This window comes from Morus notabilis, unplaced genomic scaffold (assembly GCF_000414095.1).
Source record: "Morus notabilis unplaced genomic scaffold, ASM41409v2 Scaffold1383, whole genome shotgun sequence".
In the NCBI taxonomy this organism is placed as follows: Eukaryota; Viridiplantae; Streptophyta; class Magnoliopsida; order Rosales; family Moraceae; genus Morus; species Morus notabilis.
Window position 1 is genome coordinate 238,760 of NW_010366099.1, and position 13,573 is coordinate 252,332.

The following is a 13,573-nucleotide window of genomic DNA, read 5'->3' on the forward strand; positions in this document are numbered from 1 at the left end:
AAAAACAGAAATGAAAACGATTTTTTAATTTAGTGTAAAATGAGAGAGAAATGAAAAACGACTTTTCATTTTTCATTTTTTATTTTTATTTTCTCCTCTCTCGAGTAGAGAGAAAAAAAGAGAGACATTAATGAATTTTTTTACACTAAAAATAATCTATTAATAAAACTACTAAAAGTATTTTAAAAATAATTTATATCTAAAATTAAAAATATTTTTATTTTTATATAAAAAATAAAATTATTTTAAAATAAATTCTAAAGGCCCTCGATAACTTAAACACGTCAAGGGCAAATGAATTATTTGGAAAGAGAAGGGCCATTTTCATTTCTTTTTAAGAAAAGAGAGGAGGGTAATTTTGGTACTTTGGCAAAAGTAGCAAAGGACGACAATGTGACAACAAATGCTAGCCTGCCCTCTCCCAACTCCGAGTTGCTGATAAACTATAACAGCCAATTTATTAATTAACAAATCAATTAAATAACATTAAAAATTTCAAAAAAGTGAAAAGAATCAAACAGTGCCAAAAAGTTGTCCAGGTTCATCCTCTCAAATGTCGTGATCTTCTTCCCCACTAATCCCCTCCTTAATCCACCATTATAAAACACCAAACTCAACGTGAATTCCTTCCTGTCTCGCACATTCAACAAAAGAAAAGGAAATCCCATTAAGGTTCCATCTGAAATCATTTTTTATTAGATTTCTTCATCAAACTTTTTCACACTTCCCAAACTACCCTTCCACTATCTTCCCATTAAAAAAGAAATTTAAATAAATAACTCATCTCAATAAAAAACCCAAGGTTTTCTTCTCCCACCTCCAATGGCTTCCATGGCGACTCTCTTCGCCAAAACCCCTACCCCCTCCCAACCTCTCCCTAAATCGTTAAATACCCATTTCATCCCTAGGCTCAAACATGCCGTCCTGGTTCGAACCGGGCCGAGAAGCCGCCGGAGCCTCCGGGTCTCGGCCAGTCTGATCGAACCGGACGGAGGAAAGCTGGTGGAGCTGCTGGTGGAGGAGCGGCTGAGGGGGGAGAAGAGGAGGGAGGCGGCGGGGCTTCCGAGGATCAAGCTGTCGCGGATCGATCTGGAGTGGGTCCACGTGCTCAGCGAAGGGTGGGCCAGCCCGATTCGCGGCTTCATGAGAGAGTCCGAGTTCCTCCAAACGCTTCATTTCAACGCGCTGCGACTCGACGACGGGTCGTTCGTGAACATGTCGGTGCCGATTGTGTTGGACATCGACGACGCGCAGAAACGCCGGATCGGTGAATCGACCCGGGTCGCCCTGCTCGACTCGGCCGACAAGGTCGTGGCGATTCTTAATGAGTAAGTTGTCCCTCACTCGCCTGAAAAGCGTCTTTGTTTTTGTTTATTTTCTTTTTGGCCCATTTGATTGTAAGTTTGTGCAAAAATTTTGAACAAAAATTCAAAATTTTAATAGAAAATAAAAAAAGCCCGCGAAAATAAACCCGAGGTAAAATTTAAATTATGATTTAAATCCGCAAAAATAAATGGGCGCTAAAATTTAAATTGTGATTTAAACCGGTGAAAATAAATTGGCGCTAAAATTTAAATTGTGATTCAAACCGGTAAAAACAAATGGGCTCTTTTTCTATTGATATTATATTTTATTGAATATGGTTATATGAGGTATTTGGGTGATGAATAAATGGGATTTTTATATTTGGGTTTTGTTATATTCTGATATGGTTTCTAATTTAGATAAAGAAATTTGATTTAGATATATAAAGATGTGTTTTTGTTCGAGAAATTCGGTTTGGTTTAGCTATTGACTCTGTTATGCGGCTCCAGATTAAACCAAGTTCAACATGTACTTCTTCTTTTTCTTCTATCCTCAGTTTTTGGGATAATTAAAACATGAACTTTCAATCGAACAAGGTTTTAGTATAGCAAAGAATGATACAAGAGGTTTTAGTATAGCAAAGAATGATACAAGGGGTCTCAATTTTTGTTAAGATTAAGTCACGTAACATGTGAACGTTCAATCCAATAGGGTTTCTTTAGTAAATCAAAGAATAATATGGGATCTTAATTTTTTAATATTCAATGACGTAACATTTGGCATATGAGTTGTCATTTTTTTTAACTAATAAATACTTAAAAAATTATAATGTCGCAACTTTTTATCATTTTTTTAATAAAGCAAATATCACATCAGTTCGTATTAAAAAAATCGTCTTGTAAAAACACATGTTTGCTAGTGAGGCTGGGCATATGTTTAATTTCTAATTTTCCTTGTTTGGAATCATGAATGTGTGGGGGAGTTGAGTGAATATGAAGGATGACCACTATTAGGAAATGGTAGTTGGAAAAGATTTCATTTATTTATTTATGGAGAGCACGTTTTAGTCTTTTGATGTGGGTCATTTTCATGGACGATCCTCCTCAAATCCGGGCTTCTGTATCCTGGGGTATAATTGGTCGATTGTTGAATATGGGTGTACAAACTTTCAATACTTTGGACAATGCAATTATTGAACTTTTCCTTTTTTCAATTTTATTTGCGTCTCTTTTTATGACTATCTCTGTACTTTTGGAATATAGGCGTATCATATGCATAGCTTTGGTTTGTCTTCCTACAGTGTAGAAGCTAATAATTTCATAGAAAAATAGAAAAATAGACTGAGAAGTCTCTTTGCAGACAATGAGTCAAACCCTTCATAAGGATTTTGGAATTTATAATGAACATTGGATTTGAGCCTTAAATACTTGGACCAGATAACTATTTCATTCTAATTTCGCTTTTGTTTCCTAATGTCTTCTTTATTTGATTGTTTGTTCATATCAGTATTGAGATCTACAAGCACCACAAAGAAGAACGGATAGCGAGAACCTGGGGAACCACTGCCCCTGGCTTGCCTTACGTCGATGAAGCCATAACCAATGCCGGGAACTGGCTGATTGGTGGTGATCTCGAGGTCTTAGAGCCTATCAAGTATCATGACGGCCTAGATCGTTTCCGATTGTCTCCAGCTGAACTCCGCGAGGAATTCACAAAGCGCAATGCTGATGCAGTATTTGCCTTCCAGCTTCGCAACCCTGTGCACAATGGTCACGCCTTGCTGATGACTGACACCCGTCGTCGACTTCTTGAGATGGGTTACAAGAACCCCATCCTTTTGCTCCATCCTTTGGGAGGGTATACAAAGGCTGATGATGTTCCGCTTAGTTGGCGAATGAAGCAACACGAAAAGGTTCGTTTCTAGTAACATTTATTTTCTATTTTTTCCCAGGATTCTGAATGCTGTTCCAACAACTAATTTGTTTTGCATTTATGTGATGTATTATCAGGTTCTGGAGGATGGTGTTCTTGATCCAGAGACCACTGTGGTTTCCATATTCCCATCTCCAATGCACTATGCTGGTCCAACGGAGGTGCAGTGGCATGCCAAGGCTCGGATTAATGCAGGGGCTAACTTTTACATTGTTGGTCGAGACCCCGCTGGTATGGGCCATCCAATTGAGAAGAGAGATCTGTATGATGCTGATCATGGCAAGAAAGTATTGAGCATGGCACCTGGACTGGAGAGGCTTAACATTCTTCCCTTCAAGGTAAGCAAAAAATCAGTAATATGTTATCAATTTTCACTTGCCACCATTTAAAACATTCCATCGATCACAAATCTTTTGCTATCGCAGGTCGCTGCATATGACAAAACTCAAGGTAAAATGGCTTTCTTTGATCCGTCAAGAGCTCAGGACTTCCTTTTCATATCTGGCACCAAGGTACTTGTTCTTGATATTACTTCAGTTCAGCCAATTCTTTCCTGCTGGTTGGATTGTTTCTAAAATTGGAGCTGTGTATTACAGATGCGAACGCTTGCGAGGAACAAAGAGAACCCTCCTGAAGGATTCATGTGCCCCGGTGGGTGGAAAGTGTTGGTTGAATACTACGATAGTTTGGCAGTCCCAGCGGAGAATGGCAAAGTCCCTCAAGCCGTTCCGGCTTAGATGAATTTGTCTTTTGTTGTACCATATACTGCGACTGTCCTGCCATCTGATTGGGAGAAACCTTAATTAATGCTACTATTCTCCTTTTGTGTTAAAATCCAGGTTGCTAGATGTTCTGTGTCCAGTTTTCTTAATAAAAAGCATGTGAGGCTTCTGGTGCAGAAAATCAAAACTTAGCCTCATTCTGTAATTAGCGCCAAAAATTGCATCTTTGCACTAGTGCTGCAATTTGTGCTTGAGGGCGCATTGTATCATACTGGGGGTTTGTCTTCTATAAATGGGTTTGACTTTTTCCTAGTGGGATGTTTTCAAGGATTCTTCTACTTTATTTGATACGAAAATGCTTAGCAAAATGTCTCTTTTGATCGACAAGAAGCATGAGGATCTTTATAGTATGTCATGTTTGAGAAAAGTGGGAATGACCATCCAAGTCTGCAAATATGTTTATGAGTGCTTGCTTAAGAGCAAGATCGAACCATTTATAAGGCGTCCATCCTTACTCCTAATCTGAACACCACCGCCATTCCCTCGACTCGCTGAAGCGCTCCTCCACCGGACTGGACCAAATGGAACACTCATATCGTCTTCTCAACGGGTGCTTCCTTAACTGCTGCAGTTGCCAAAGGTACTGAGGGCGCGCTCATTAGCACGGTGGTAGACTTCGTCTTTGCCAGCTCTCCTCTTGCGGCGGAGGCTCAAGCTATCCTTGCAGCCAAAGAAGTCAGCAAGCTGAACTTAGACTCTGATTTTTGAAAGCGACTCTGCAGGGCTGGTTAGGAGTGCCGACTTTAGACTTTGCTGACCGTCCTTGGCAGATTACCGATATCTTAGCAGAGTTTTTGTCGCTCGTTTCTCGGTGCTCAAACTGGACGTTAGCCATGATTGATAGGAAAGCTAACTTCGCTGCTCATTGGTCTAAAACATGCCTGTTTTCCTGGTGCTTTGTCTCTTAGTATTATCCCTTCTAATGTATTAGTAGATCACTCGGTTAAGGTCTGGACCACTTGTTAGTCTCTTTGGGTGCCTTTAGGCTGTTTCTTTTGCTTCGTTGTTTTCAATATATTACCGCTTCTATCAAAAAAAGAAAAGAAAAGAAAAGAAAAAAAAAGGAACTCCATTTTAACACAACCACATTTTTTGTCCATTAGTTTTTTCTTTTTCTTTTTTTGTTTTAATGGAAAGATTCAAATTTCATTAATCAGGAATAAAAACAACGGAATGGCATCTAATCCTACGACGGTTGGTCTCTCGGGCGCTAAGCCATCTTATTTATTATTGACCCCTGAGAATATTTACTTGTTTCATTTTGATTCATGACACTCAATTTTAGAGGTCAAACTACTCTAAGGTTTCTAAAACATAAAGTTTGCCCCGTCTATTATTAAAGTGTCTAATTTTTTAATAAAATGTGAAGAAGATGATTAATCGGTGAGAGTTTTAAACGGGATAAAATGGTTTTTAAAAAACAAGAAAACCTAAAAAATATATTCTAGAAGCAAAAAGAACAACAAATGTAGACAAGATGACACAATCGTTTTTGTTTATTATTGATTTTAGATCTATTTTTTCTATTTAGATTTTTTTTTTAAATATGCTTGTATTTTTACATGACCCACTTTTGTATTACAAATTATGGCTCCGTTCATCTCATCCATTCGAATTTATAATTCGAGTTTTGTTACAGTAAAAAACTCTTAGAAACAGTCACATTTACCTTTTTTCCTACAGTAAAAAGCTCTCACATAAAATCACATATCAATTCGAATTAAAAATTTGAATTAATGAACTAAACGAGCCCATATGAAAATGTATAGTTAACTAATACAGGGGTCAAAATTGTATATTTTAAAAAATTCAGGGTAGAGAGACGTCTAAAACAGAATGTCAATGGTCAAAATGAAGCATATGCTTATCCAAGGGTCAATAATGTGAATAACCCATTTTTGTGCTAAAATAATGGTGTTCTCATGTTCCTTGTTTGACAATATTCTACTAAGAGTGAAATGGCTTTTCTCAACTAGCATTGAGGGAATCCAAAACACAAGTCATATTCAGCATACCGATGAGAGACATAATTTCAGTGTCGATGCGAATAATATAAATCAATCTTTGATGCTAGTTACGAGTGCCTTGATAGATTGTCTTTTCCCGCCATGCCACCACTATTGATACAACCTTAACAACATTAGTAGCATCTGATTCTACACCATATAACTCGAAATATTGAAGCCATGTCATTGGTTATATTAGCTGGTAAGAAATCAGACAAACGTCTAGCCCTAACCTTGTTAGGTTTTTTAGTTGGCAATTTTTGACAACGTGTTTTTTTTTTAGGAAAATTCAAAAACAGGTTTGAGAAGATGATGACATGATGAGCATGTTTTATCTGATCAAAGTATTTTAATTTCAAGATGAAAAGATTTGCTGATGGTTTGTCATGGGAGTTATCCTTGGGCAGAGTTCGTGACATATTAGGATATGTGCTGAAGAAGATAAAGTTTTAGTGAGATAATCCTAGTTTAAATTGAATTTTAAATAGAATTTGGACTTTTTGTGAAGATAGAGCAGAAAACAGAGCACATGTTACTAAGTTCAGATTTTAAAGTGAATATAAGATAGTGTTGAAACAATTCAGCGGAACAGATTGTGCGACAGTTTTGAATTTTCAACAAAAATTGCAGGTAAAAAGTGGAGACATGCACGTGAAGATGGAGATAATGATAAAGTGGAGATATTGTGAACACAAGCACGTGGATATAATTTGAAATAGAATTGGATTGAGCCAACATGAAATAGATAAGGAATGCTTGTTCTATAAATACAACTCTAGGCTATTCATTCTGTTGGCTTCTTGGATTTCATGCATAATATTTTGAGAAGTTTCTATTATCATTCTTCAGGAGAAGAAGTAGTAGTCTTTAGGAGAAAATGTTTACAATGTTAAAGGGAGTTCAACCGTTCATTATTTTTCGGGAGAAGAATTAGAACATTTTGGGAGATAGTCTCTGCCAGTTGAAGGGATTTCACCGTACAGATTTTGAAGACGAGTAGTGCTCGCTGAATAGATCTAGCTATTTGTTATATAATAAGGACCTAGACGGCAATTACGAGAGGGAGTCTTTTAGATTGCATAAGTCATTAGTGATTGTAATCCTTGAGAATTAGTGAATTATTTAATGTCTGAGTGCGACCCCACAGACGTAAATTATTACTGAACCGTAACATTAACTTTCTGTGCCTATTTATTTATTGCTTTTATAGTCTTACTAATTTAACTCTGGTAAAAAATTGCGAAAAACTGATGTTACAAACCCAACACTGGAAGAGTTATTTTTTCCTCGTTAATACCGTATAGATATGAACTAAACAGCTTTGCGGGCGTCTCCGTGCTTATCGTTTTTCTTCAAAAGTTAATAACAAAAAAATGCCAAATTTAAACTCTCATAAAGACTTTCAATCTTCTTCTGCGACCTTATTTTTAAACAGATCAGAGAAACATACATACGCATACACATCGACATACAGATGTACATATATCATATAATATATATAAAACCCTTCAATAAGAAGCAAGAGTAAATTTCAATAGGGAAAATACACAAACTACGCCTTGCATTTTATCAAAATACCACTTTCACTCTTATTATGAAAATGCTCAAAACACCCCCATGTTTATAAAAGGGGAACCAAAGCACACCCTGATGAAGCAGTTAAATATTTAAAAATACCATGATTACCCACTCCAATTTATATTAAACGCTAGTTTAGATATGATTTAACTAAAAAATTTAAATAAAGGATTTAAAAAAAAAAGTTTAAATAAATATTCCAATCAAAGAAATACTTCAATTATTTTAAGAGTTTTCTATTTTTTAAGATTGATTTTATTTAACATTTTGATTTAATAATGTTTTAAATTGTATTTAACAAAAATTGGGAAGGATAGTTTTAGTATTTAAAAAAATTTAATTGCTTTAGAGGGTATTTTGAGTCTATTTTTATAAATACAGTAGATATTTTAAGTATTTGCATAATAAGAAGGTGAAAGTAGTATTTTGACAAATGGGTATTATGTCATTTCAACATCAAAGTAACTAAAGACTCTGAAATTTCAAATTGCAGGCTATATATATCTTGGAATTTTATTATGACAATTTTTCTTGGTTAAATAAGCCAAGAGGGAATAGGGATGCACTTGGCCAAGAGATAATAACTTGCTATTCCAACACAAAACCCCACATTGTTTCCTCTTCAATCTCTACATCAGAAGATCAACCATCACCAACTGAACGACAATGAGCATCGCCGTTATGCCAACAAACATTTTCTTCCTATGAATCTCTTAAAGACATTCTTCTTCTCAGGCTCCCTTGCATTGACAACACTGCAGGCTTGGCAAAGCACGAAGGCATTGAAAATAAGGGTGTCGTTTTTCTTACCGTATCCTGTAGACGAGATTGATTTGCACTTGATGTGTAATGTCAGTAGCATTTGGTATAGAGCTCCAAATAACATGTTTCTCAACATGATGTTAGTGATGAGAGGCTAATTTTTACAAACCATTGATGGCTTCTCCATAAGTATTTTGGAGGCTTTTCCATGGCAAGAATCAGAAACCCCAGTGTGTATATAATTAAGATTTAACCACAATATCTCGAGATCTTTTAATAGGACTTCACGGGATGGAGAGAGATAATCCGGTAACCAAGTTGATTACAACTAATGCAGAATTCACTATTACGTGGAACTGAATCAACTTCTGGGCATTGCTCTAAATACACCTTCCCAATTTGAAAACTGTGACCAATGTAGCAAAGTCATCGTTCATTATGATGATATCGGAGCTCTCCTCGGCAATTTTAGTGCCTTGAGTTCCGATAGAGAGTCCTATATTAGCTTTCTTGAATGCCGGTGCGTCATTTGTGCCATCTCCAATGACTGCAACTGCATGGCCTTTTTGCTTCAAGCATTCTACCAATAAGCGCTTGTCATAAGGAGCCGATCTTGCCATCACGCGACTCGCTCCATTCTCTCTCTTTCAGAGTAGTTTTGAAACTCCATGCCTTCTATAAACTGCTCCGCTAGACAAGTCGTCACTTGCTCCAAGTATTCCGCACTCTCTGGCTATAGCCATTGCTGTGAAAATGTTGTCCCCGGTAATCATTTTGATGTTGACACCGGCATTGTGGAAATCCCATACAGCTTCCTTAATCCCCGGACGACATGGATCATGAATCCCCATAACTCCTAACAGGATTAATCCATCTTCTATTAGAATCTCATTTCTGTTGAAACTTGTTTACGTGCAAAAGCAATGTACCTGAGTCTTCTATCCGCCATATCCCAAATGACTTGCTCGAATTCCATTTTCTCCACACAACTCAGATCTTTGGCATCACCAAAAGCATCATAGTAACAAGAACGCATATCTAAAATAATATCCAGAGGTGTGTGAAGTGATTTATATACATAAAAGGACTCAAGACTTAATAGGTTAATTTTTTGGATCAAGTTAGGTTCCTGAAATGTGTTGGACCAATTTCGCATGTGGTGTCTCCCTAACAAGTGGTATCAGAGCCGATGGTTCGTAGGGGTCAAGCTATCACACTCGATTGCAGTTTCCACGTTGCCTCCTGTGGAGAGTTGGTGCTCTCACCGGTGCGCGGATGGTGGAGCATTTGGTGTACTCGCATAGTTTTGGCTCTCTTTCCTATACTTGAGTTGTCTTCCGTTTAGAGTATGATGCTTAAATGTACCGGCTACTTGACATTTTAATTCGAGAGGGAGCTTGGTAAACACACACGTGAGGGGGAGATTATTAAGAAAAGTTCATGTGTGGTAAACACACACATGAGGGAGAGATTGTTGAGAAAAGTACATGTGTGTGTTGTCCCATATGAAAAATGGATGAGAATGTAAAGTGATTTATATAAATAGAAGGACCCAATACCTAATAAGTTAACATCTTAAGTCAAATTAAACTCTTAAAGTGTATTGGAGTAATTTCGCATGTAGTGTCTCCCTAACAATAATAACAAGAACACATATCTAAACTAATATCCGGAGCTCCTTTCCAGTGAAAGTGAAACGTGTTGTCCCTTTCCCTCTTTATCGAACTGAAGCTTCGTTTCTTCTCCGAAATGAAGGCCTCAATTTGGCGGACACTAAAACTCCTCATCACTTAACTCCATTTCCATGCTCAACTCTTGTTTAGCCCACGAAACGTCAACTTCTGTTGCAGAATTTGGAACTATTACTTTTTGGACCGATTCAACAATTTGCGGAGGGATCGATGAGTAAGTACCTTGTGCCACATGTTCTTTGCCTAGCCAAAACTTGCAGACATTCATCTGATTTGCAGTAATCTTACCGGTTTTGTCAATACATATTGTGGTGGCACAGCCTATAAGAGGACAAGCCGTGAGCTTCAATGCCATTGCGTTATTAGCCTTCATTCTCCGCCTTGCATAAGCAAGTGTAACTGTCACAACCAGTGCAATTCTTCCATATGATTGAGTACAGATCCAGCTACAGTTTCCATCACATCATATAGCGGATGGAGATGCTTTTTTCCCATTCTCGAAGCTGATGGACTCGACCACTTTTCTACCAATATATTCTAATTCTGGTTCTGCCATAATGAACAGGAAAGTAGTAAGACCTACCCTCCTTGCCTTGGAGGTTAGTTTTTTGAGTCGAGCTTCGAGAGGCGCCTGCTCGCCCGAATCTCGAGCGATTTGGCTCATTGTTTCTGGCCATCTGAGCTCATACCAACCGCAAACACGAGCATCTGACCAAAGCCATCAATTACTCTTGTTCAACGACAATTAGGCCTATCCCAACACGCCAACTTGTCATTTTCGCAACAAAAAATGTAACAAAGAATAATGCGAGGACCAAAATTACGAGGCTCAGATTAAAATCCCCGAAATTTTGCGACAAATAGTGGAAGAAGCCTCTTCCTGCTGGGATTTTCTTGACTTCATTCACACCAAAAGCATATCCAAGGCTTCATTTTGAATCCCCTGCTCCAGGCTAGTTCTAAGAGCTCTTGCTACGTACCGTTAATTCATCCTAAGGATGTATTACTATATACCCATTAGATTTATATATATTGTGTTTTTTTTTTTTTTCCTTAGATTTGCATGCTTTCTAATTTTGATATGATTATGATGTAACGTGACAATTTGAAAGAAATAATAGCAGTATAGATAGACTGTCGTGGATCATAAAAAGACCAAAAAAATAGAATTTTTTGATAGGCATACACGATGTTTTTTACACCATCAAATCTTTATCACATTATAATGTTGTATGTCTTTATACATAGATTGTTCAAATATTATGATTATTATTATTTAAAAAAAATAACATTTACAACTTGGCAACTACGTAGTACTTAACGTCGGGTCAGGTATACGTGCAATTAGAGAAAAAGGACTGAATTCCGCTAGTTGTATATAGCTAATGGTCTATTTGACAACGTCCAAGATATATTCAACTATTTGTCAGTTGTCATGCTTATCTTCAAATGGAGTCTGTTGCTTGACCTTATATATATATATATATACTTCACTCAATATATACTTCCCATCGCCTTCACTCCTTATGCATATATTGAATGTACTTGACTTTTATACGTTGCATTGACGGGCTAGCTAGTCTTTCCAATAAATGCTCATGATCATGAATAGTATTCCTTTAGGGCCCGTTTAGTTCACTGATTCGAGTTTTTAATTCGAGTTGAGATGTGATTTTATGTGAGAGCTTTTTACTGTAGCAAAAAAGTTAGATGTGATTGTTTGTGAGAGCTTTTTACTGTAGCAAAACTCGAATTCTAAACTTGAATCAACGAAATGAACGGAGCCTTAATCTTTAGTTCCAAAGTGCGTGCAGACAGCATTCGGAAGGTTAGACCATCTTCGATCTAAATGTAAATATCAATTGTATATTTGATATCAAAAAGTATGATAAAGATATGTTATTTTTATTTATGCTTCAATTTAATTGATATTTGATATCAAAAAGTATGATAAAGATATGTTATTTTTATTTATGCTTCAATTTAATTGATATTTGATATCAAAAAGTATGATAAAGATATGTTATTTTTATTTATGCTTCAATTTAATTGATATTTGATATCAAAAAGTATGATAAAGATATGTTATTTTTATTTATGCTTCAATTTATAATGCTATTTGAAATGTTAAAATATACTTCTCCTATAAATATAATTATTAAGTTTTGAAAGTTGTAAAAGTACATATTTAATTTCTAAATAATTTAAAAAGCAAATATCATAATGATTAAATTAAAAATTAACCATATCAATTACTAGGAATCAAGTGCTAAATTTGCCGTGTATGCTAACTTGGTGGGACATTTATCGCAAAATATAACATGTATGAAATTTGACACAATAAATAGCATGGTATTGAATAGTATTTTTTGCTACCAAATATTAAATTTATAATTAGCACATTATTTATAGATTGCATTGGAGATGCTCTTAAATTCATATTAAGTCCTTTCCATGTCTGAGAAAGTTGGTGCACTTGACAATAGAATGCAATTCATTCTTGATTTAGATATCTGTGCAAATCTTAGAGCTTGTTTAATACGAGAAGATATGAATATGAGAATATTAATGACTAAGATATGAAGAGAACATATGATAAAATAACAAACATAATAACAGAAAAATACTCCTCTTTCTCTCTGTTTTACTCCCAAAAATTAGGGAGAAAGGGGGAAATAGGCCTGAAATGAATTAAAATTAATAGACCAATAGTTTACATAAGTTAATAAATAAGCTAAATTACTGTTTTCGTCCATAACTTGTCTGGTTATAAACCATAACTTGACAAGTTATTATCCATAACTTGTCTGGCTATGAATCATAACTTGACAAGTTTGTCCATAACTTATCTAGTTATGAACCATAACTTGACAAGTTATGGCCTATTAATTTCTATAACTAAAAGTTAGCCTATATACTTTCTTAAGCTTTTCATATTGGCCTATTTTCTACCATTTTCCCAAAAATTATAGATCTTTTTCTCCTCCTACCAAACACAACATGGAACCATTAAGGGTCCAATGGAGGCTTAAACCCCCATTCAATTTTTAAAATTTTAAAATTATATATATTAGTGTATATTATATTACATTCATATAAGGTTAGCCCCCACTAAAAGTAATCTTATAGCCCCATCAAAGATATTATTTTCTCCAAGTCAAAACACATAGGAATTATAAACTCAATTTTCATATACAATATTTGACGGCATGAAAATCCGTCAGGGACAATTATAATATATTAATAGATATTTATTTTCTATTAAATTTTATTTTTGTTATTTAGCTGTACTGACATAAATTTTTGGCTTGGTCATTGAAACACAACCTAAATTTTCTCCTTTGTAAGAATCAATAAGACTTCGGAACCAAAATAGAACTAAATAAGACGGCCTTTTATCTGGTATTCGCAACAGAGAAAAATCTGCAAGGTGTGGTAGATAAATTGGCTCCCATAAGCTTTACTCTTGTGATTTGCATACAAATTACTTGACACTGAATCAAAGTCAACTGTTTCT

General features: G+C 35.8%; 1 protein-coding gene across 1 annotated transcript; it reads left to right on the forward strand.

Annotated features, from left to right (window-relative positions):
- The first annotated feature begins 613 nt into the window (after positions 1-613).
- On the forward strand, positions 614-4,271 carry LOC21396515 (ATP sulfurylase 1, chloroplastic). The gene is made up of 5 exons (XM_024173060.1): positions 614-1,328; positions 2,812-3,217; positions 3,315-3,575; positions 3,663-3,749; positions 3,834-4,271. The coding sequence occupies exons 1-5, from the start codon at positions 823-825 to the stop codon at positions 3,972-3,974; spliced, it is 1,401 nt and encodes a 466-aa protein (XP_024028828.1). The 5' UTR covers positions 614-822; the 3' UTR covers positions 3,975-4,271.
- The last annotated feature ends 9,302 nt before the right edge of the window (positions 4,272-13,573 follow it).

What these genes read in the sequence shown, in the direction of transcription:
- LOC21396515 (XM_024173060.1), top strand. Translation starts at nt 823, where the DNA reads ATGGCTTCCATGGCGACTCTCTTCGCCAAAACCCCTACCCCCTCCCAA. An exon ending in GTCGTGGCGATTCTTAATGA is followed by an intron (nt 1,329 to 2,811) that starts GTAAGTTGTCCC and finishes TGTTCATATCAG; the next exon opens with TATTGAGATCTACAAGCACC. An exon ending in TTTTCATATCTGGCACCAAG is followed by an intron (nt 3,750 to 3,833) that starts GTACTTGTTCTT and finishes TGTGTATTACAG; the next exon opens with ATGCGAACGCTTGCGAGGAA.